At 36.0% G+C, this 26,499-nt stretch overlaps 1 protein-coding gene across 1 annotated transcript; it reads right to left on the reverse strand.

Annotated features, from left to right (window-relative positions):
* Positions 1 to 1,444: 1,444 nt before the first annotated feature.
* LOC140152978 (scavenger receptor cysteine-rich domain superfamily protein-like) lies at positions 1,445 to 15,176 on the reverse strand. The gene is made up of 17 exons (XM_072175540.1): positions 14,999 to 15,176; positions 10,993 to 11,232; positions 10,712 to 10,798; positions 10,346 to 10,585; positions 9,375 to 9,461; positions 8,797 to 9,060; positions 8,479 to 8,565; positions 7,682 to 7,942; positions 7,458 to 7,544; positions 7,093 to 7,323; positions 6,868 to 6,951; positions 5,237 to 5,479; positions 4,676 to 4,768; positions 3,716 to 3,769; positions 3,118 to 3,156; positions 2,487 to 2,559; positions 1,445 to 2,161 (listed from the first exon to the last, which is right to left on the reverse strand). The coding sequence occupies exons 1-17, from the start codon at positions 15,054 to 15,056 to the stop codon at positions 1,615 to 1,617; spliced, it is 2,775 nt and encodes a 924-aa protein (XP_072031641.1). The 5' UTR covers positions 15,057 to 15,176; the 3' UTR covers positions 1,445 to 1,614.
* Between the last annotated feature and the right edge of the window lie 11,323 nt (positions 15,177 to 26,499).

The raw sequence follows: 26,499 nt of genomic DNA on the forward strand, positions 1-26,499 counted from the left end.
GGTTAAACTCTCACTTGCATGGATGCATGGAAATACGTCTCGTGTATATACTTCCATGCTTGTTGCTTGCGATTAGGTTGGATTGATAACAAATATTGAGAGTGTGTCTCAGGGACAAAGTCCCCGCGCAACATCAGTATAATTTCGAGGCCAACTGAATGCTTTTATCATGATCAGTAACATACTTTTATAAAAAACAAAATCAACTATAGCATAATCTATCCAATTAGTGAAAATTGCAGCTTACGGAAAATAATGCTTTGGTTTGTCACACACTGTATTAAATGCAAACTTTGATATCAACCACAATGCACAGGAAGAATGACTTGAATGATTACGGCAACTCTCTTCTTTTGGGAGCAAGACAAGTCGATATTGCCAGACTTCAACGTCTGCAAAACTGGTCTTCTAAACGTATCTTTCTCACCACCAAATATGACCAAGCGGGTAGCATTTAAGATCTTGCTGTGTGTGTTTAAGGCCATCACTGGTATTGCACCAGTCTATTTGTCATCCCTCCTGACTTTGTACTCTCCTGCCCGTGGGGGATTGCACTCATCCACCGACGTCACTCGCCTTGACAGCAGAGCTCTCAAATCAGTCGTTGACAAGACATTCTTCTTTACAGCACCATCCATGTGGAACAGTCTGCATCTTTATTCATCACTCAACACCAGACTGCTTCGCTTTTCTCTTTATATTACTAGACTCTTCATTCCATATACAAACTGCTGCCTCGGGGATCAGTCTTTCCATGTTGCTGGCCCACGGATATGGAATACACTTCCACAGCATATTCGCGAGGTCCCACCCTCAACAGGTTCAAAGAACTTCTCAAGTCACACTTATTTCCAGTCACATAATTTTGTTTTTGTTTATGGTATAATATTTGCTTTATATTTCTTTGCATGTTCTTGTAGTCTCTTATAATTTGTAATGCGCTCTGGTATTTTATGATAAGGCGCGATATAAATCCATACATGTATGTAGGTGGGGGTGTGTGTATACGTACGTTTGTATTTGTAAGACCCACCGCCTCACTTGCGGTCTTCAAAAAGGGCCTCAAATCCCAACTTTTTCCACAATTATAGTTCTTGCATGGTTTCATGTTGCTTTTTTGTAGCTTCATTTTTTCGTATTTTTTTTTCTCATGGTTATTATTTTAAAACACCATGATCATCTGAAATGGCGCTTTATAAATGCCTGTGTATTATTGAACGAAATTCGGATCGAAGCATATTCTTGGGAAGAATTGCCGACCATTAGACATAAATATTGCCCATGCCATTGTGAAAAAATTATTCTTATTGTGATGTACATGTTTATCCGATAGAAAACAGTAAATGGAGGGAGGGGCAAATCAAAGTGTAACAGTAACTCGTGAAACTCGATGCTACTAAAACCATACGGAAAAAAGATTGTCTATTATATATGTATAACAAAATTAGTGTTCAACTGCGATTATATCTGACAGTTCTCTTTAATAAAAATTTGCGAAATTACAATCTTATAGTCCATCCTTAAATATAACACTGTGAACCATCCCAATGATCACTAACAGTGCTCATAACTTACACTGCATTGTCATGATTGTGAAAGTATTTTTCTATAGTTTTATTTTGCCTTTTGCAAAACAGATGAGTTTATATATTCCAATGTCTTCGCATCTTTGCCGCTCATTTCTGCTGGGGGTAACATTTCGTCACGCTTCTTCAAATCACCATCAACATATGCATACGCATACTCATCTGTATTAAGATTTTCTTTATTTTCCAATGGCAATGTCTTCGGATCTTTCCCGCTCATTTCTGCTGATGGTAACATTTCGTTACGCATCTTCAAATCACCATCTACATACGCATACGCATACTCATCTGTGTTTTGATTTTCTTCATTTTTCTCTGGAACGGAATAATAAGCTGAATGGTGTGCGTTTACTTTAGGGGTAAGGTAAATGTTGGGGTCGATTTCATTGTCTTGTGGGTCTCTAGCTCTGCCAATATTGGATTCGGTTTCAGTTGTTGATTCAGATCGGTTAGAGCCTTGCTTTTTGAGTTCCTCGTAGGGCTTGTCGTCAACATTGCTATTATTGTATTGCATATAGACTGAGTCTGGTGGCTTAGTCTCATTCTGTTCCTCTGGAAAAGTTGTCTTCTTTGACCTGTCGATTGTAAAGTTATGATTTTTTTAAATTAAATCAGCCAGTTTATTCTCATTAATTACATATACAAAGACAAATAATGATGCATGAATAAAATAAATATAGCAACCATAAAATACATATAAAGTAATACAAACTGGCAGTGTAAAATCTAGGACACGGAGATACCCGATCAGCGAGTCTCCGGCAAGATAAAATATTTAAAAATTTTATGAAATTAATATAACATCCATTCTTTATTATACATGAGAAGTTGGATTGACAGCTAAGACACCTGTACCATGAATTGAGGTCAACGAATAAACTTCGTTTGGTTTCTACTCACCTAAAAATAAGATAGATAATAACTATTATCAGAATTACAAGTAAAACTGCACTCACAACTCCTGCAATGATACCTGTTTAAGAACAGAAAACAATAATTATTTCTCTATATAAATATAGTACTAGAACGATTATAAATAATCAATTTTCGAGGTCACGGTGGGGAAGCATTTTGTCCGCTTCAACTTATGAAGGGCAGATTGCGAGTTCGAACCTCGGGCCAACCACGGCCCGATGTGCAGCGGTTTCATCGTGTTGTGCTTTTAAATAATTATTTTGCAAGGCCCTTATATTATGATGATTTTTAACCAACCCTTGCGCTGTGCACCTGGTGTGAAAAAAAGTACAATTTTAACTTGGGTTTCGATTAAACAGAAGCGGTCAAGTATCTTCATTATTGAACTATCAAAAATTAATATTATCTATCAAACAACAGAATTGTTGTCATGGATTGCTGTATTCCAGTCTGCAGAGGACAGATACTATGGTGGTGCTTGTATTGGGCGGTGTTTTTTAAACAAACACATGATAAAATGTGAGAATCAGGTGCCAATAATATTCTCGTCGTGAATGTTATTTCGTTGACAGACAAATAACGATTTCTCCCAGGAACAACAAGCCTGGTATTTTACCGTTTTGAGCGACTTGGTTACCGTCTTGAATCGGATTCCCTGTAACAATAAAAGTGAAAATACAAAGGAGAAAAGCTTGTCAGTGTAGGTAATACTAAACACTGAATTGTCAAGCTTAAGAAACTTTTTCTAAATAATTCTAACCTTAGAATATTATACGCACTACTTGATTTCCGGGGGAGGGTCTAGGAATGCTTTTTAAACTAAAACAAAATCGTCCCACTGATAAGCACACAAATTTATCAAATAAATCAAAATATGTTGCCGCTTAAGGCAGCAAAAAACAAAACAAAAATTGTTCCTAAAATGGTTTCTGAAATTCTTTGGTATTTTGAGAAAATAAATCAATACATTTAGTGACCCGAACAGAAGAGAACAAATATCAAATGATTTCTTAAAATCAAATGAGATATGATAAGTCCTGTTATACTCGTAATTATACACTTAGTAATCTAATTTGCAGCCTCATTCCAACCACGTCTTTTCTCAAATGTCATTTACGTTACGATAAAACAACAATATAATTCAAGGGATGTGCACGTCAATGATAATGCCCTTTATATTATACTAACACCAACTACATTAAAATATTGCCAACCTGTTGATGCATTTTGAGGCTTGTCGGATGATGTGACTGGAGCAGTAGTTGTATCTAAAATGAAATATTTGAGGAAAATATTAATAACCAACATCTTTGTCTACACCAGGATTGAAATAAAGATATAAAGAAAAACATACCAAATTTCTCAAAAAGTGGGGCGGCCATGGCATCTCCGGCCGCCCCACTTGCTACGGCCCTGGTCTACACTTATCTGATGGTACACTGCCTAGTCTACAAAATACTAATGTAATAGCGTCGTATTCGTGCAAGTGCAATATATAGACAGTGAACTTTCTTCGCCAGTCTACGGTAAGGAAGTTAAACCACCACTGACAAACAACTTCTAGCAAATATCTGAATTTGAATACAAACCGCATATCATAATAGACATATGGATCCATATGCACAAAAGAGTTAGACCGGGAAACGTATTACAATTTATATAGATGAAGAAGATGTTTTAGTATTGGATAATGTTGTTATTGTTTGTGTTGCTGTTATTTTTTTATATTATTTCTTTTGACAGTTTGTTTTGTATGATCATCTTTTCCATTTTGCAGACACTTTTATTTTATTGACTTAAGGTTATTAACTATTTTAAACTGTTGCGATTTGGTAATTCACAGCATCTTGCGAATGGTAGAGAGCTTTGGCAAAAACTACACTGCTCATTTCATAGCGAGCGTGTAGAAGAATTCAAATATCACAGATATACTTTTGTAGGTCCTGTGGTTCTTGAGTTATGTAAAGGGCCGTAACAACAACACTTTTGTGAAACGTACATAACTCAATAACAACAATAAATTAAGCAAGTTTGCATTGTATAGTATTTTGTAGAATGAACTTTTGCAAAATATCAAGGTGTTATTTGTCAATAATATATTGATCTAGATAATGAAAATCGATTTTTTTTTGGGTTGCTTCGACCAACAACACCTCATCTACTTTTAATCTTACCATAACACTCTACACCTGCTTGGTCACCATTTCCACAATCTGTTCTTTCCACTTCAAAGGAACAATTTTGCAAATGGTCATACATGTAGAAGTCTGTATAATAATTCGTGTGTTAAACAAAATAAATGTCACATTGACAGTCTTTTCCAAAACAGGTCTTTGCAAACAGATATTGAATTGCTTCCCTCCTCTATCATGTTTCTATACCTAATTTGCAAATGATTTATGTTGATTGATTTATACTGTACCATTATGTTCTGGTACTTTACGAAACAGAGCTCCTTAATCCCGAGAATGTAATGGGAATAATCAGGATTCGCTTTATTAGAATCATTAAATGGAAGTTGGCAAAGTGCCCGGGAGACACCCCTCCCTTTGGAGGTGACGCATATGTAGAGCTATAAATACCCCCTTTATCAGCACCGCTCTTACTTGTTTTCGAACAATGCTCTCTCACTCAAAGTATGGGCCTATGATACAGAGTAAACCCTGAATATATACTACAATTGCAATAATGAAAACATTTATTAGACAATAACATGATAATCATAATAGTGTTACCATGACCACATCGGACATCTTTTACATGCAGCATTTTCCGATCAGCAGTAGTAGGATGAACGGTTGCCTTTCCGCCATAAAACCCAAGCTGACGGCATACCACAGAAGCTGCCCCATCATTCCACGTCTCATCGTATTCTCCTCCATCAAAGCAGACTGTGATCCAATCACCCCCATCATAAGATATTTCCAATCTACCTGTTGTCGTCGCATTATTTGCTAGGCGAATCTCTAGAAGATGGTCTTCAAATAAGTTGAGACAACGAAAAGTTTATTTTCTTAATTAAATATTACAATAAAACAAAATCAGAAATATAATTATGGGAAATGCATCATTAATTTCTTTAAATACAATTTGTGAGGCGTGCCCCAATATCTTATGAATATATACACCTCTAGTGCCTGTTTCTATTCATCGTTATGTATTCTTCTCCCGTGCATTATTTTCGCGAACTACCCTTCATAGCCCAAATTATATAAACCTGCACGCTAAACAATGCATTATCTAAAACCCGCACGCTAAACAATTCTAGATAATACGTGCACGCTCAAATACTAGAAATACTACTTGCACATAACTATATAGTAGAGTTAGGTGGCTCTTTCTACACAGAGGTCACATAACTATATAATTGTCTGTTCGATATATACCATCAAAAAAGAACGAATATACATTCTGTGGTGTTAAAATGGTATAGTTACAAACGGTGTTCTATTTTGCAAATATCATTGTCATAAATTATGATTAATGACCTCAAATAAATCAAACATCAAATGAGAATAATCGAGCTTCTATTAATTAAAATGGGCCAAAAACAGGTGGATCATAATTATACAAGATGACACCATTGCAAAATATTCAGCATTTTACAAATGAAATACATGTAGGCCTATATCTAAAATAACATGGCCGGGCCAGGGAAACTCACACTAGCGCATAATATCATGATCATGCTTTATAATAATGAACAAATTGTAAAATCCCAATGTCGTGTGTTTTAATATAAAGTAGATTTTAAAGTTCAAATTATAGAGCTATAAAGTCCAGTTGATATTGATAATGATATGTTTTTTCTCTCATCTCAATTCACCGTAGTACTAGGCGGACATCTAAATCGATCGTTTCCAGGTGAACTGGTTCAGTGCTCTCTGTGTTCGAAACCACGATATTAAATGATCACAACATAAATTCAATTGGTTACAAACCATGCGTGAATAAGTTACTAAAGTATGACGTATGGCGCAATCGATACCATTGATAGCTAACTTATACAGGGATTGATTTTCTTTACCAGTTAAATGCTACCTAGCTGGTCAATGGCATGACGGTGTTTTTTAAAATGTAAGATATTTTCCCTAATATTAAAACTAATATAATGAATGCAGCAATTAATATTGCCTATTGTTTTAATACACTCAAAGTGTATGACGGATAATGTACTCGTGCAATTGCATTCGTCAAGATAATTGCACTTGCCATGGAATTATTGCATTTAGCTCTCGAGCCTATCGGCTCTCGAGATAAATGCAATAACTCCACGGCGCGTGCGATTATCTTGACGAATGCATTGCACTCAGTTCATTATCCTTATCATAATTTATGTTGTATTTAATACTAATAATTTACTTACCGAAACATGCAATACCTGCATATTGTCCGTTACAGTTTGTGTCTTCAACTTCAAAGAAACACTCTTGGATGTTGTAAAATAGACCTGAAATTTGTGAAAATCCAAGGATCATAATCTTCAACAGTTATATATGGTTCCTATGTCCCCAAATAGAATAATGTTACAGCTATTATTTGATAGCAAAATGCTAATTATCCTAATTTGTAGATAACGTTATTTTCTCACCATCTCCACAGCGAACATTGTTCACTGTCAAATCTGAACTAACAGATATGTCCCTTTTGATACAAACATTACGGCCTCCATAATATCCTAATTGACGACATGCTACCCATGCTGCTTGGCTGTTCCAGGATCTAGCATTAGTATCACCATAATAACATACTGCAATCCACTGATTCTCATGCAACAATTCAAGCCCGAAGTTATCCGCAAGACGTATGTCTGGCGAAATGCCTAAATTAGGATCAATAACAAAGCAAAGGAGATTAAAAATATGTAATCTGCAACTGACCGGCTAAATGAATTGAATATGTGATCACTTGCAAGTAACAGTTAACATTTATTATGAATAAAATATTATAACTTACTAAAACATTCGACACCAGCTTGCTTTTCTTCATAGCAGTCAGTTTCTCCCACTTCGAAAAAGCATTCTTGCAAGTTATTGAACAAACCTGTATAGGAAATTAATGTGTGTACTGAATTTGAATAAGGAAACACTATAAATATGTGCCACATAGTAAGAAATATGGAAACAACGGCGATATTTAACGATAATTGAATTAAGTGTCTCATTTTAAAAATACTGTACCATCACCACAGCGGACATCCATAACTTTGAGACTACTATTGACTGAGAGTCCATCGTAAATTTTGCTTCTTCCTCCATAATACCCTAGTTGTCGGCATGCTACCCAAGCCGCTTGATTATTCCACTCAATATCATTTGACATTACACCGTCATAACATAGAGGTAACCACAGCCCTTTGTACAACATCTCCAATCTACCTTCATCAGGCAAAGGGTCAATATCATATTCTTCGTGTACGAGCTTAATATCTAAAATTGTTTCTGAAAACAAATAAAAGGCGTTATACAAAATCATGGTTAATGGCAGATGTCTCAAACATGAAGGTCAACATTACATAAGTTATGTTCTATGCCATTTATTACGATAATGTTGTATTGTCATATCAGTGTTTGCGGCAAACATGACATAGAGCAATAAAATACGACCCACTTTTAAAGACTGGAAAAGAGGTTAAACAACACCGGAAACCAGTCTCAAGTGGAACAGATGACCAGATCAGTCATACCTGATGAAGTCCTCCGACGCGTAGGACGAAATATTGTAGTGAGTTAAAAATTTCACTTGGTTTTGTCAAGTATAATGTCGTTCATTTTATTTTTGCAATAAAATAGGTTATTATTGATGATTGCTCATTGCTATATTAGAATGATTTGCTTTTCAAATTTCAAACCGTTTGTAATGGACAAACAAAAAAATGGTTTAAAAAATATATTGATAGTTTTTAGACGTTAATAGGGAGTAAATTTAACCTGAACAACAACAATAACAACAGTAACAAATAAATACAGTATCTCACCAAAGCACTCAACACCAGCTTGTCGGTCTCTATGGCAACTTGTATTTTCCAGTTCAAATACACAGTCTTGTAAATGATAAAACAATCCTGTACAGAAGAATCATGTTTGTAATCTTAAAACGAAACAGTTTTATACCAAAAACTTTACATAAATAACGGCAACGTTCCATTTCCATTAAATGTTTGTTGGTCTTGCTTAGGACAAATATTTCTTTGGCTTGAATTCGAGAGAAAAATTACCTACAACAAAGGAAAGGGAAACATGGCGTACACACTGCCTATTGTCAAAATATATTCAGGTATTATTAGTTCAGTTACCATTTATACATCGAACATCGTTAACTGTAAGTTCACTTTTAACTGAGACTCCTTCGTAGACCTTCCTCCTCCCTCCATAATATCCGAGCTGTCGACAAGCTACCCATGCTGCTTGGTAACTCCATGAGTTATCCTGACCAGGCATTCCTCCATAATTACACGCTGCAATCCATTCTCCTTGGTAAGACATCTCCAGTCTACCTTCAGATAAACCTGGTGTTGCTGTAAACGTGTCCTCGTGCACCAAACGAATGTCTAGCAAATCTATTAAAAGCCAATAAGTGTAAACCCTTAAATGACACCTTATACCGTTTCATATTTTATTCCTTTCACTAATGCAATTAAATTAATTAAGTATTTTTTACTCTAAGTCTACAGCAATTTATTTTTTAAGCATGAAAATGTAAGTTGCGATTTTAATCTGGGTTTCGCATTAACAATTTTTCTTAAATGTATTTACATGGTTAAATTAGAGCAATGTGGATATTAGAGATGGACACTGTCGAATCGACCCAGACCTAACATTAAATGAACTTCTTGCAAAGGCAAAATAACTAAATTGTTAATTATAATCTTACCGAAACATTCTACGCCAGCCTGTTGATTGTTTTCGCAAGGTTTATCTTCAAGCTCAAAAGAGCATTCTTTTAAATCAGTATAAAATCCTGTAACAGATTATATAGTCATCGTAATAATAACACATATCTCTTCACTCATCATCTTAAGGTATCTGGAATGAGCGTTTTAAGCGTTTCGACAGTATTTTTTGTGGGACATGAGAGCACATCAGACTCGGACATATCGAATTTGGAATTCTGGAATTCACAATATAATACAAATTTTATGACAAATTATTAAAATTTGATATTTTTCACATTTTTGATATATAACAGTCCTCGAAATAAATTTTATAAACCTAATGATAATTCTTAAAGTGTATGTAGCTGGGAGGAAAAGCCGACGATCAATTGAAAATTTTGACCTTTCATATTGAAGATATGGATTCTTTTCCCAAAAGACCTATTTTTTTGGTGTTTTGAAAAAAAAATTCATATCTTCAATAAGAAAGGTCAAAATTTTCAATTGATCGTCGGCTTTTCATTCCACCTGCATACACTTCAAGTATAAATCATCAGATTTATAAAGTTTACTTGAGTACTGTTAAATATAAAAATATCAATTTTAATGATTTGCCATAAAATGTGTATTACATTGCGAATTTCAAAAATCTAAATTACTTGATATCAGAAGGACATTCTTTGTATTCAGAATGCAATTCGATATATCTGATGTGCTCTAATGTCCCACAATAAATACTGTCCAAACGTTCATACCCCAACCCTTAATGATGTTTTCAAATATATACATGATATATACGAGTAGGTTTATCTGAAAAGAGTTTTTTTTTCTTCCACAACATATATAAATTGATACAGAAAATTATTAAACGAAAGGACTAAAGACCGGTTTATAGTAATACCTACCAAGAATTGTGTCATGTCAAATATTCGTGTGTGTATGTATAGGCCTATATATAATTTATAATTACCCTGTCCGCAACGAACATCATTTACGTTCAAATCACTCGTAGCTGGTAGTCCTTCATAGGCGATTCTTCTTCCTCCATGGTATCCTATCTGAAGGCATATAACCCATGCTTCCCGGTCACTCCATGGATGATCGTCATTACCACCGTCATAACATACAGGTATCCATTGACCATTGTAAGACATCTCAAGCCTACCATTCAGCGGATTGTCATGGTTGACGCGAAATTCAAATTCTTGCTCTGGAGAACAGAATAGCAGATTCAAAGGCTTTAATATTTGTATTTGATTACTTCAATTTGTTACGTATTCCCGTTTTGGTTCTGGTCTGGTCATACTAATCACTAATAGGAGTGTACTGATCTTACCAAAACATTCAACTCCAGCTTCCATGTCCAGGAGACAATCTGTATCTGTCTGGTCATAGGAACACTTTTCCATATTGTTATACAGACCTGTAAGCGATTGATACTACGTTAATTGATAAGCAGTAAATACGTAATGTTGTTCCTTGTTTTTATTAAAGATTATCTGCCTAATGATTACTAAGAAGTATCAGGTCAGGTACCGCTTTACAGTTATCATAGAGGTCCATGGAGTTGACAGCGTTTATTGCATGTTTAAATGGATTGAGAATCCACGTACTTACCGTCTCCACAGGAAACATTATACAGTTTTGGTCCATCTGACACACCCTCGTAGACAGTCTTTCTTCCACCATAAAACCCAAGATGACGACATGCTACCCATGCTGCTTGATTGTTCCAGGTAACAACGCCATCTCCATAATGATCATAGCACACTGGGATAAAGTCACTTTCACCATGTAGCAGTACCTCCAGTTTTCCTAGTGCAACCCCATTATTTAGTTGTACACTAATTCCCGCAACTGTCGTGACGGGGAGGCATATAAGAATAAGAATTGTATTGTCAGAAACTTTTCATTTTTGGGTATTTTAAAGCCGAACCAAACATAACTTAATAGTTGATGTTGTTTAAACACTCATAACAGCTATCGCATACTTTTGGATACTTAATAATCATCATCCGCAGTTCTTGGGCGCGCACTTACGCCAGTTGTGACTTGCGTCAATAAAAGCAGTTGAGAAGCGTTTATGTGTATTTACGCGGACGTGTAAAGACGCTCGCATCCATGTAATTATTTTGCGAACATATCCCGATGCCGATTCACATGATATAAAAAGGTCTATTGTCATGCGAATTGCCCTGTGGTACCTTATGGAGGGAGATAATTTTATTTAAATGAGGATGACTCTGTCGTATTCCGTACATTATGTGGTAAGGGACTGTGTAATAATACCCCCCGTGAATAAATGAATGATTTTCTGGCAAACCAATTATGCTCATGTAGTAGTGCAATAATTATGCCCCACCCATCGGTGGAGAAATGGAGGGCCCTTTTCTCACAATGAGTTTTTTTTGTTTTGTATCCTTTTTGATACAGGAAGAGAGTTTTGCAACTATAGCTTGGATGAGAAATCATCAAGTTTGGACTACCTGGGATCTGAGGGGTAAAGGAACAAAGTGGACCACCTAGTATCAGCGATGTAAAGGACATAACGAACATTATCAAATATATACTTAAATGAAAAGTAAATAAACAGATCGTACAAAGGTAAAAAATATCATTGCTCTGATTTGAACAGGAAAGAGAAAGAGAAAAAAGTTGAACGCCAAATGAGCGTTGAGAGGCTAAATGATCTTTGTCGCTTCCTGCTAACTACTTTTCTTGAGTACCTTAATTCTGATATAGACGAAGAATTTGTAGCCATTTGTAAGACAGTTTTGGAGCAATTTTGTTTTGTACCCTTGACAATGAACCATATTGTGACAGTAACATTAGAGGACTTCTGATTTTTGAAACATGTGTAGTCACTTTTGGAGCCATACCTTATAAAGTGGTATCACTTGGATTCTCCGACAAACCAGAGAACCAAAAGAAGACAAAAAATAGTGTTTTGTTTGCACAAGATATTATGTTCTTGTAGATTATGTGTTATTTTATGTGAATTAAATGGTCCACACCAGAGTTACATGAATCTTGATTGCATTATTGTTAAGAATGAGGAATATAGATTCAAAATATCCGGGGCAGAAGTTCAAGTACAACATTTTACTCAACATGGAAGGTTAACCTGCAGCTATATGATGAGTAAACATTTTGACTATAGCTTACATCCAAAATATTACTCAATATCAGTTGAGTCAACTTATGTTGCTCAACAGGTGGGTAAATACAGACTTGACATTTAATATGGAATATTTTTCGCAAAGTTCCAAGACTGGTCTGGACGGAGTCTGTATAGACCGCACGGGCTAAATATTAATTGGGGTGGGTCGGGAGATGGTGTAAAATAATTGTTTGATAGAAAATGTGCTTTCGATATGTTTACATAATGGTGCTCATAATGTACAGAATTTGCCTCAAATGGCGGATTTAGGGAGTCTGAATTTGAGCTTTGTGGGGACACAACTTCGGACTTTATGCATCGTGGTTCTGTTATTATCAAATTTATAGGGGTTTGAGGTGATATTTCTTAAACTTCGTCAGCAACTGGCATTCATCACAGCTGAAATACACTCACAATATACCAAGTTTTTGAACAGGAGAGGAGCTTAAAATAGGGCTCTTAAAGGCTGTACGTACTCAGAAAGTTTGAATGGCCCCCTGGGGTCAAATGTTATAAACTAATACGGTACAAAAACAACTGTGCGGATTCCTGATAGTCCAATGAACTCACACTGTTTCTTTGTGTACAGTAAGTTTATAACATTTGGTCCCAGGGGACCATTCACATTTTCTGAGTGCATACCACTTTATAGAGCCATATTTTTAAAGCTCCTCCATCTTTCAAAACTGGCACTTATTGGTATTTAGGTTCAATAAAATTGCCTCAAACCTCACTAAATTTAATAATATTAGAATAATGTTGCTCAAATTCAGAAATTTTACCCCCACTAAATTCAATTTCAGTCTCCTTAAATCCGCCATTTTAGGCTAATTTACTACATTATGAGCGCCATAATGTAAACTAATAGAAAGCATATTTTCTGTCAAACAATTATTTTACACCATCTCCCGACACACCCCAATTAATATTTAGCCCGTGCCGTTATTGCAGACCTCTACCAGACCAGTCTTGGAATTTTGCGAAAAAGTATATCAGTTGAGTCAATATCAGTTGAGTCAAATATATGTTGCTCAACAGCCCAGCAAACACAAAAACGTTTTTAAAACGTTTTAAATAAGTTATATTTTGGCTTTTGGTTTAGGTAAAAACGTTTTAATAACATTAAAATGTCGGGTTATATAAAGGTCATGATAACGTTTTAAAACGTTTTGTATGAAAACACACTACAACAATATTTTTAAATGTTTTCAAAAATGTTATTGTAAACTATTTTTGCAAACATTTTTGCCAAATATTATGTCAATACTTAAATAACATTATGTTAAAATATTTGAACCCAGCAAACACAGAAATGTTCTTAAAATGTTTTTTCAAAACCTTTTAATAACATTTAAATGTCGGGTTATATAAAGGTCACGAAAACATTTTTAAAACGTTATTGAAATATTTTGGGCAAACATTTTTCACAAAATATTTTTTCAACCCCACAATAACATTCTGTTCAGAATGTTTTGTATCAAGTTTTCAAGAATGTTTTTGGAATGTTATTAAAACGTTTTTATACCCTGTATATAACCCGACATTTAAACGTTTTCTGTAAAACATTTTTGTTTGCTGAGCAGTAGATTATAAAAAAAATGTTTTTAAGGTTGTGAAAACGTTTTATACTTTTAATATACCTTTTATATAACCCGACATTTAAACGTTTTCTGACAACCTTTTATAACCTTTTGCGAATGATGTCAAAAACGTTTTGTGTTTGATGGGAGTTGAGCAAAAAAACTCAAATACAGACCTAAATATTACTCCTTGTGAATTGAGTAAGGTTTTACCCCCTGTTGAGTACAAAATGTCACAGCTCAACTGTTGAGTTAGGTTGAGTAAAAGTTGAGTCATTTATTGACTCCTTAAATGAGTAAAATGTTTACTCTAAGGCAATGTGAAGTTGATACTCAACCTGCGTTGAGTCAGGTTTACTCAACAAATGAGCTGTGACCTTTTTACTATCAGAAGGAGTACGATATTACTCAGGTTGAGTAAAATGATTTTAAGAGTATAGCAAAGTTAAACTCACGACCATCTTCAAGCAATAGAAATGATAGAACAATATAAGTCCGTGATCTTTCCAAACCATTCTATACGTACTAAAAAGTTATTTTCCGAGTCGTATACAGTGCTCCAAATAAACCAAAATCTTCAAAGACTGTTTTGAGTTTTGAAATCTACGGGTCCTTATCAACGAAATTGTCGACTTTTTGTAAGACCTCAGACTCAACAGTTAACAACAGGTAGTGCCATGGATTGGCGTATGTGCGTATTTCGCTGATCGTAATTTTGAATTGTGCGAGTAATGTTACTCGTGCAGAGCATACCCGCACGCGTATAAGTGCGGTTTGTCGGTATGCTTGCAGCGCAACCGCGAAAAAGCAATGACGTCACTACCAAACTTGAAGTGAACCAAATAATAGTAAACATTCATGCTCCAATACATGTAATACTCACTTTGAGAGAGAGTTAACGGTGGCAACACACATGTTATAATGTAAACAGCGTTCAGCATTGTTATTTTCGAGTCTTTTCCAAATTATTGAAAATAGGTTAACTTTCATTTTCTGCTGCACCAGCAAAACATTTTAATAATAGTAACAGACATATGATTAAAAACAACATGTATCACACATTATAATGCTTGTGGTAAACATGGTAAAGGGCTATGCTTGATTTCTGTGTGACCTGTAACAATGCTGAAATAAAATTATGCAGTTCACTTCCTCGTATGACTAAGTGGAGTTGATTTTAGTAAATACAAAAGAAGGAAAGCCAAGCTGAACGATTTGGTTCGTTGTTTTGGGAAAGCCGATAACTGTTAAACAGACATTGAAATACAGATATTAATCAAATGAAAATGCAATAGTGTCAATTTTTTTCTCTCCATATTTGACTTGCATTTTGGGTTAATAAAAATACATGTTAGGTGATTCGCATATTCACACATTCTCTGTCTACAGAACCATATTTTGTAACAAAGACTACGAAGGGAGTTTGTTGTTTGCAATCCCTGTAATTTTATATTATAATTTGTACCAATGTATAGCTATAGGTATTCTCTACCCAGTAATACCATAATAAATACCAACATTCCCCACATCATACCCTATTACAAGAGCAAAATGAAAATCATCGATTAAGGATAAGGCGCTGTAATAAAACTCATATCACTGGAATGAGCGCAAAGGATGGATCTACGGTTAGCTAAAGTCGTTTTGGCATCAATATGATACGATTATTGCTTAAAGCCATAATGTGTGATTTGCTTCACAGCGACGGCCTCAATTTTACTCGGATTTCTACTTTTTGCATAATTATAATGGCAAGTGGTATACTAAAATACCACGTAAAAGACTAAGCCTGAAGTGCTTTAATAACAGTAAAATTTAACTTTTTATATTAAAACCGGGTCGACCCGGTTTTATTCAGAGTTCAACGATCGAGTACTTGCTAACATGTAGCGTGGATGTCAGCTTGTATGTACACACGTCGAGCGCGATGATCCGTGCAGTTACATGTAATACGATCGGCGTTTACACGCATTGTAGGCGTTGGGATGAATCGCGATTTTCTTCGTTATACCTTATTTGTTTGGCTCGAAATTAAAAGGGGATAGTGTGATCACTGAAAACAAACATTTAAATAAGAATCTATTTTTTATGCAAATCACACATTATTGCTTTAAGTAATTTTTTGTAATTTTGGGAACAAAGTACAAAACATGGTTCAATCATGCATCAGTTACGTAATCGCCCTAATTATTTCTAGTTATTCCCTTTAATTTGTGTGATTATCATTTGTTCTTGTGCAAAAATTGGTCAATAAATATGTTTAAATGCATGCCATATTTTGTACTTTGTTCTCGAAATTACAAAATGACTAAGGCAATTATCGTAGCAATCTAACGCCGCGGTTTTTTTTTATGCCGGATGAAAAACTTTAGGAGGGTACGTACAACGACCCCCCCCCCCCTTCAAAGAAGGACGAAGGTTAAATGCTTATTGTAATATCTGGAGCGCTAGGTACCTGAGTAACAGAGCAAACGAGGCAACGACCATTGAGACCCTGTTGACATTGACCTATTTCCTGATGTTACATGTCGTCACCCTACTACGATAATTACCTAAGTCATTTTTTGTAATTTTGAGAACAAAGTACATAAGAAGAAGACATTTTCCTAAGCGGCCATGTTGGATTTATGTTTTTGTGTGCGCTTATGGAAGATGGATGCATCAGAATGGATGCTGATGCAATTATGGTGGTTCATTTCATAACTTGACTTGCCTGACAACAATGGAACCATTAACCTTATGCCTTATAAAAACAGAACAGACCTAATTTTGGTTGTTAACCTATCGAATATTTTACTGAGTAAATATCATGTAATTAAGTTAATGAATGCAAACAGGATATTATTGCGAGCAGTGACAATGGTATACGTAATACTAACTTAAACATTACCTTCATATTCTAGAATACAGGTGCATCTATATTTAGTATTTCTATTGTTAATGTAAACAAGACCAAATAACGAATTTTATTAAATTGGAAGATGTTTCCGGCGTGTTTAAAATAACCCAATTATTGGAATTGTGGAAATTGGATTCTGTGGGTGGACGAAATCTAAGATTTAGTAATTCAGATTTGCTACGTCTGTTGTTATTGAAGCTTGACAATAATTAGAATGGAATGTTTTCAACTCGATGCATTACATCTGTGGAGCGAAAGTCATACATGACTTGGCAAATGTTCATTTCTATATATTGTTCCTACGAAGATACTTTGGTCAAAAGCACAAGACAGATTTCTGATGAAGGTTCGTCTTCGTAAATAAGATGGAAAACATTACTTCAGTCAATACAGTAGCTTCCTATTGTACCGTGAATACCACAGGTCTGGAATTATCGGAAAGTGACGCAAACTCGCTGTTATATTCGTCTAATGAGCGCATTTTTATTTTTCTATGTTATCCTGTTGTTTTGGTCTTTGGATTTGCAACAAATTGTTCATTTTTGTATGTCGTTTGGCGCGTAGCCTCAATGCGGAATGTCATAAATTTTTATCTCGCAAACTTAGCACTCGCTGACTTGGGGTTTCTGTTCTTCTACATTGTTGAGATACTAGTTTTCTTCGGCGCATCGGTTGTTAAAGGATCGGTACCTTACATCTCACCGTTCGGGTGCATCATACCCACTTTTCTACAACATATCACAAATTTTGCTTCCATAACTTTGGTAACAGTTGTAAGCATTGAGAGATTACTAGCAATATGCTACCCTGTGAAGCACCGCTTGATGAGCAGTATGCATCGTACAAAATACGTAACAATTTTCTCATGGACATTTTCTGGAATTTTAGCGGCTTTTTCAACTCCAATGTTCAGTTCGTTGGATATGTTATGCTTTGATTGGCCAAACCAACCGCAATTTGCCCATTTACCACGAGTTGTCAGAAGCTGTGGCTCTTTGTCGGTACTTTTCACAACTTGTGTGCCTGCTCTCAAAGTTGTAATCTTTGTAATTCCGTTAATAATGAACATTTATATGTATACAAAAATCATTATGCGATTGAAACATAGAATAGCTCCTAGTGCTGGTGGTAATGGCGTGTCTTCTGATAGCAGAAATGAGCAAAACAGTACTTCCAATTCGGTTACCAAAATGCTCATCATCAATGGAGTTATATTCTTCGTTTGTTTAACACCGTATCGGATAATTGATCTGCAGCAGCTTTTTCTGACTTTTAATTTGAGGTTTTCAAGTTATCTTTTGCGGACACTTTCAGTTTGGTTACTGTGTTTCAATTCCACCATTAATCCCGTAGTGTATGGCTTAACAAGCAAACGGTATAGAGAAGCCTTCAAAATGACTTTCGCTTGTAGTCGTGCTAATGCAACTGATGCTTTAGAGAAATAGAGAAACTTGAATGTATTTTCAACTGCAGTTTTCTTGTGATCTCTAGTAAACATAATGAAATGAAATTGAGTGAATTAAGCACAAGATAATCAGGCTGGTTGGTTCTATCTTGTAAACAGTGGACTTCGGGTATATATATAAATGCGCTTTTATAAATGCGCACGTGACATCTACAAGTCGCCATACCGTGTTCAACGATGTAAGGTACCCGGATGTGCACAATTTCCACACGCAAAAGTATAGGCGAAAAATGACAGGTTACAAGGAAAATTGGTTTTGCAAAATAGTGGCATTGATTGCAAAGGGCAAAATAATTTGATCCGAAACATAATAATCATGATCCTTTGATATCCATGATTTATCCTTGCAAATTTATAGCATCGAACCTCCAGCCAATGTTCCTTGCCAGTGCTAGCCACGAAACAAGGTCACAACTGTGGCCACTCCCTCAATGGTCGTCATTTCAGTGATTGACAGTGATGTAATGCAAATATGGCGCTGGCCATCTAGTCACGTGCGCATTTATAAATGCGCATTTATATATACAACCGAAGTAAAGGTAAAGGTAGTAAAGGACCGTTATTTCCGTTAACAATCATTCCCGTTACGATGAAATGAAAATGAGTGAATTCATCACAAGATTGTCATGGCGGTTGACTCTCTCTAGAACTTGTAAGCGTGGTAAAGGGCCGTTAACAATCGTTTACCATAGTTGTATACCATAGTTGTATTAATTACCATAGCGATAGGTGAAAACAATTTTTGAATCTATTGCCCTGCCCTACAACTCTACAACTCATCCCCTGTCATGTTTGTGTGACTGCTTTTTCTTAAAGGGTGTAACCCTATTGGTTTTGGATATGGATTGTCTTTAAAATTACATAATAATATCAAATATCGCCCCCTTTATGCTGCTTTGTGAAAAAACGAGAGCATTTTCAGCGTAAATAAATAGCCAAATTTGCAATCCAATACCTTGGTATACGTGAATTGCATTCTGGGCAGGCAAGCAACAACAACAATTCCCGTTCGTATGACGAATGCTGACATGCTGTACAATGCCCGGCCCGTATTGAACGGAAAATATTTGTTTGTTTTTCGTACAAAAAAAAAAAAAAGGAAACAAAATATATTTCCCCTTGCAATATGTACATTTCAAAAGAATATAAAAAAGTTTGGGTTAAAAATGGAGAGGGAAAAAACCCTTCCGATACCGGGTTTTGAACCGGGTACCTCTCGGTCAAAAGCATAATGCGCTAACCAATTGAGCTATTCAGCCCACTAACTCCATCGTGGAATTTTTATAACTAAATACGGCAAACCGTCTCCTCAGCAGTTAGTGTGGTTCGCTTTTTTCACAGAATGTGTATGACGCGAAACCAAAGTAGCTGTTGAGGAGACTGATGATTCGCAATTAATGCCCTGCCCAGAAATCCGAAGTAATTTTTAGTATTTACAAAATGGTAGCCTGTAAAAACCGCTGTGTTTCATGATTTCTGCGGAAATACATCTTGGAGAGTCAAATTTCAGGATAGTAATGAGAAAAATAGTATCTATTATGTGATACCAAAACCTCATCAACAATGAAAAAATCGGTGGATGATGCTGTCGATCGGGTTACGGACCTTTAAGACACTACTCGTACAAGTGTGAGTGAAACGTACATTGACTCAGCATAATGTGATAATTCCATAGAATTATGACCCCGGTCTTTATGCCTATTCTTTGATAATCAATGGCGCGATATAGAGTTACAGCGTACGTCTCACAGTGTCGACACCCTGTATTATAAAGATTTTTTTCCCTGCAATTTAATACTCCGTTGGTGAGCGACGGGCGATTGGTATTTCACCGAACGCAAGAAAAGGAGTCCTATCTGATTGGCTAGGAATTGATCGCTAGATCGCTCAGTGCTGAAGTACAAACTCAAAATGTAGAGATGCATTCAATTCGATAAAAATCAATATTCTATTATTGACGCAGATAAAGAAAGTTGCATAGTGTTATAGACTTGTGATTTCATATTCTATAGAAAACGTGCATCTGAGCTTTATATGATTTTAATTCTCAAACAGTTGCATATATCACAATTTTAATGTACGTAATGTATAAAATGCAGTAAACTATATGCGTATACCGACAACAGCAATCGCCTATTAGTGTATTGAACTTCCAGTTAGTGTATTGAAAACAAAACCTGGGTTTCACCTGACAACAAATCGAATTTTCTTGTAATGGCAACATCATATGGGGTACTGAGCAGGCACAAATCGTAAAAACTCGTAGGAAATTCTGCGGTATCTCATATCGCGTAAATGGTATGTTTAGCCTGAGTCGCTCGGCCTATCTCGAACAAAATCGCCATGCGTAGCTTTTGAAAAACGAGAGGATTCGCCGTACTATCACGGCAATTTTTGACACGAAGATATAGTGCAGGGCAATACATTCAAAAAAAATGTTCACCTATGGCTTTGATAATTAAACCTGTTACATCACGACTTCTACAGCGAATAGAAGCTTATAGAGAGGTTGTTCTAATCTAATCCGCGTTCAACAGCCATTCATTAATGCATATTCAAACGGTAACTTTCATGTTCAAATAAGTCTCGACAATACGTCTTGCAGATACGTCACTCTCACGTCTCTCATCCGGGAGATGATTAGCACAACATCCTAAATGAGTCGTCATTGACACCACCAAGTTAGTTGCCCGGGGGTCACTCCCATTGCGGCCTGTACACCATCCGCGCTAATGAAAACGCGTAAAAAGGGAAGTTTTTCGTGGGTAGGCACGATACGCGCGTAACGCGTTTAGGGTGTCAAAAACATAAAATATTGGAAAAACGCGGAAATGAAATTTAGGGTATGAAATTTGATGCAAGGAATAAAATCCCTGTTTAGGTTGTGAAAACACCTGTTTAGGGTATTGTTTTAGCCAAGGGTTAAATCCTTGTTTAGGGTGCTTTTCAAGAGTTGATTATCGCGGATGGTGGACAGGCCCCAATGGGAGTGACCCCCCCCCCCCCCGGTTAGTTGAAATTTAATTTAAGAAGGCGGTCCGTATAAACGGCACAAAACGAATTAGTTTTTGACCTGATATAAAAATGTGCAGAGGCGATATAAAAACATACATAAAATTAATTCCTTTATTATTGTATACCATTCTGCAGGGATGCAAATTGTGCGGGAGCGGGGAGCACCGCTCCTAGGAAATAAGAGTCAAAATTGAGGAAATAATGCCATGGGAAGAAGAAAGAAAGAGAGGAAAAAGGAGGGAGAGAGAAGAAAAGAAAAGAGAAGAGGGAAACTGAGAGGAAAGAAAATGAAGAAGAGTAAGGTACAAGATGATAGGGGAGGGCTGTGAGGAAGTGAAGCTACTGAATGGAAGAGAGGAAATCTTTCGGACACTGGTTGTGCAAAATTTGGAGGAATTCACATTATTGTTCAAGAAATAAGAGCAAAAAATAGGAAGGTGTTGGTTTTAAAATATGGAAATGCGATATGAGGAAATTTACAATTCATCACCATAGGAAGTATTCAATGTAATTTAACAGGAAAAAACTAAGTTGGATGAAAACAGGTGGAAACAGGACTCATATCTGAGGAAATTTAGAGAGGCGGCAATCATATCTGAGGAAATTTATAGAGAGGCAGCAATAAGGATTTTATGGGAACAAAAGTCATAAAGGAATTCAGTGTATCAATAATACAGCCACTTAGAAGAGGACAAACTGGAAAATATTGAGGAAATTTAAAAAGAAGAATCATAAAGCACTAAACAAGTTGTGATCCTCTGACAAAAAAGGAAAATAAAAGGGGAAAGGAGCCCCTGTCCGACCATAATTGACCCCAAACTAGTGTAAAATAGCAAATTTTTAGCACATAGTAAAACCTTTTTTGGAAGCTCAAAGACCTAACATACAGTCGCTCTATAAATATACGCTATGTTAACATTCTCATCTTTTGAAGTGCAGAATAAAGCTATTTTATGCATGGTATGATTGAGGAAATCTTGAGCGTAAAAACCTTGCTCCTGAGGAAGAAATCACAATTTGCACCCCTGCCATTCTGTATAAAGTGATAATAACAAAATTAATGCTTAATGTACATACATTCAGTAGTATAAAACCTCTATTTCAAAATTATCATGTTTCTTTGTCTGTTTACTTGCTTACTTTATCTCATCCGTAGTTCTATAGTACAACTTCAGTGACCAGCACTGTAATTTAAACAAACTTGAGGCTTATAAATATTCAATCAAACATATAAATGAGATTATATTAATACGTAGTGGCAGATAGAATGATTAAAGAGTTTAACTTTAACACTGCACCATTTTTTCGCTCACCCGGAACGTTTTCGCTAGATCCACTAGCTTCCATAGCAGATAGTGATGCTGTTGACGTAGCGAAAACGTTCCAGGTGAGGCGCCCCATGTGAGTGCAAAAACATTGTAGTGTTGAAGTTAAACTCTTTAATAAATACGATTTTCATAAATGAGATTGTTTGTAATTGTCTTTATCGAATTTAATGGCTACCCAATTTGAACCCCTCTCAATATTACTAAAGTGTGAAAACACATGAATGTTGCTGATCATGCTGATTGCTGAAACCACTAAGATTCCCAAATAATTGCACACTATATTGGCCACATCTCAACATGCTCAATGTCGATTTTGTCGGTATATGGCTCATTTTCTTTGACTACATCTCTTATATACATTCGATTTTACAATATTAAAAATGTGTGACAAGTACTGCTGATGAAACATATCGCCTACATTTTATGTACACCACTTTCCTCTTAAATATATGTTATGTACTGATCATCCCAATAGACATTTATGTGCAGCTAACAAGGTTTTATGCAACTGACAAGTGTAGACAGTACCATGCAATTAAAAATATTTTGTAGGTAAGCTGTTTTCAATATTTATTTTAAAGTAACAGGGAAAATGTAACACTACGTCCATTGAGGGAATAACACAAAAGATACAAAGTTATAAATCCGACGTTTCGAAAAAAACTTTTCGTTTTCTAGGGATTGGGAAGAGGCCAGCTCTTATTACATCTTTTATCCCTAGCAAAAGAAAACTTGTATCCTTTCGAAACTTTGTTTATACCATTTTGTTATCCCCCATTGTATGTTTTGTCACATTATCCCTGTTTCTATTTATAATTGGCTAGTGTGACAAGGATGTACCCTCTGGAACTCGTTCTCTGGTTCTCTACTGGTCAGTTGGGACATGTTTTCCCGGTGTTCTTATATTTCATGATTTAGCTACGGTGAGACGCACAAAAAACCTGTATTTTTATTTTGGCAGCAGGGGATCTTTTTTCATTTTAATTATTTTCAAAGTGTGATCAGAAATAGAACTTCCCAGTTATATTTGGTGAAACAGATTAAAATAATTATGAAAGGGCTACATTCATTACAATAGGTTTTGAAAAACAAATGTGGTTCCAACTTCCCACCATTCATACAGGGAGTCGAATAGTCTTCATTTTTTTGTAAAATACTAGTAGCTGAATGAGTCTTCTCCGTTTCATGGATACACATGCATCTCAAAGAGAAAAAACCTTGTTTTTAGGATTTTACAAACCCGTTTAACAAGTAGCTCTCTTGCAGTAACTCCTTTATCAGATACGTCGTATGCAAACGCGTCATTTCATAATTGAAATAATTTTCCTGTGAACTCTTTACTAACGTTCCCAACGTGTTTTTTGATGAAACGGATATGAAATGTCACAATGGTGCAACTAAATGTCACAATGTTGCAACTTTCCTTATTACATTGGCCGTCCCAAATCTATACGACATAGTTCAGTATAATAATATATTAACTGATTACTAAAGCATTAAAAATAGCAAAAAAACCACTCAAACATTGCCGTCACATATGATTTCATATCCATTATGACTTGTTCAATCTATGTTCGGTAAGTACTTTGGAGCGTTATCTCCCCATTCCAGCACCTTGCTCAGTACCGTATGGCAGATGACAATTCTGCTAGTAGCCTTTATGATCCATGTAGTTTTAGGAACCTGTATAAGACATGTAACAAAATACATCGTGTAATTGGCAAACGACTCATTTCTGAAACAAAATAAAATCTTTATCTGCATTATGTCTTAATCAATAATTCGTTGTGACTCCACACGAACCACGATCCGCACATGGACGAAAAAAGACCACGTACAAGCAGTCCAAGTCTCAGCATCACCCGCATTTTACGGTCTATCGCGTAAACGCCAAGGCACGCAACTCTCTATTGCGTATACGACGTACGTTAAGGCACGCAACGCTGGCGTGATTGTTACACACGGCACGATTGAACAATCGGCCCTCATGAATATGCTAAGAATTCACATCATACAATGCACGGGGACTTTGACTGTTGATACATGGTCTGTAGTAGTCTGTGGATCCGCATTAAAACGTTTCAATGTTATCTTCTGGTATACGCATCCATGACAGAAAGTGTCTTCACGGCAATCGAATCCGGATCCGGGAAATAATCGCGTTGTAAACGTGTTACAGAGGGTCTAGGACACTCATGGCGCAGTGTTGTGTGCGTGTAGTGCGCTCATGAGTCATGACGCAATGCCACCTACGCGCACAAGAGGTAAAGACATATCTCATGAGTGTGGAAAGTTAGAAGATAACATATTGGTCTAATGGCACGCATCCAACACTTTACTTGGAAAACCACTTTTATCAGGAGTGTGGAGACACCCAGTAACTATGTTTAAAGCTGTGTGGGCTTCCCGTTACATTGGCCAGATGATACGCTACACCAATACAGAAAACTGCGGTATGGTTTGGTGACCGAGCTGACATCTCAAAGCAAGACAGCTCAAAATATATTTTACTGGTGATATGAAGGAGCAATAATTGTATTTATCCACAGGACTGACATTTTAGTTTATTGTTGAACAGAAACCATTTCGAAGAGAGTTATTCAAAAATATGCTGTAGATTTCCAATACTTGACAATATTATTTGACGCTTGTATGAAATGATTATCTTGAAAGTTATGATTTATAAGTCTACACAAATGCGATCTTACCACAGTCAGTTTCGTCAGTTTTGTCACTACAGTCGAAGACGTTATTACATTCGTCATTAGCACCCAGAATCTCAAATCCATTGTCACAAAATTATACGATTCTGCTTCTGAAGTGAAACATATTTGGTGCAACAATAATATTTTTAACAATAGCATTATATAACTTTCCTCACCTTACTTTAAAAGAAGCTTTTATGGATGATATTTTGCACAGGTATTTGAATAAATATTTGCAGTTTGTGAAAAAAAATCTGATGTCTACAGTATCAAATCATATCGGGAACAATCGCTACTATTTGAACATGTTAAAAGGGTACAGGAAAATTTCAAGTGACCAAATTACTTTAACTTTGAATCTTAAAGGTTTATGTAAACATAATTCGGCGAGCTACAATCTTCGAAATAAGTCTTGGAATGCTTGTCATCCCCTCTCCCCCGTGCAATGTTCAGTAATACCAATGTTTTCAGCGATTTCTCAATGTGTTCCAACATTGATTGATGGGGCGAAGGGAAGGGTAGATCATTGTTGTAGATGTCATGTTTGTTCCCAAACACAATATACGTCATTTCCATGATCATAAGAAATTCTGCACGGAATTTCGACAGAGTGTGCCAAGCGTTCCAAGTACTTTTTTCCAAGATTATAGTTTGTAAATTGTTTGGTGATTTGATTGATCGATTGATTAATTGATTGATTCATTCATTCATTCATTCATGCATTCATTCATTCATTCACTTGTATGCTCAGCTTGTCATCGACACTAACCTGATGGATCTATTCCTGAAAACGTCATCGAGAACCCTGTGCTACTGATACTTCCATCCGTAGTAAACTCAATATAAAATTCATTATTTGACGATACGATGTCCAGAGGAAGATTTGAGCCAGTATAGTTCAAAGCACCGACCTTCAAAAAGTCTTTATCATCCTCCAGTGACAATTGGTTGAAGTGTACATGTAGCCTTTGG

The sequence above is a fragment of the Amphiura filiformis genome, chromosome 1, assembly GCF_039555335.1.
Source record: "Amphiura filiformis chromosome 1, Afil_fr2py, whole genome shotgun sequence".
NCBI classification, from domain to species: Eukaryota; Metazoa; Echinodermata; class Ophiuroidea; order Amphilepidida; family Amphiuridae; genus Amphiura; species Amphiura filiformis.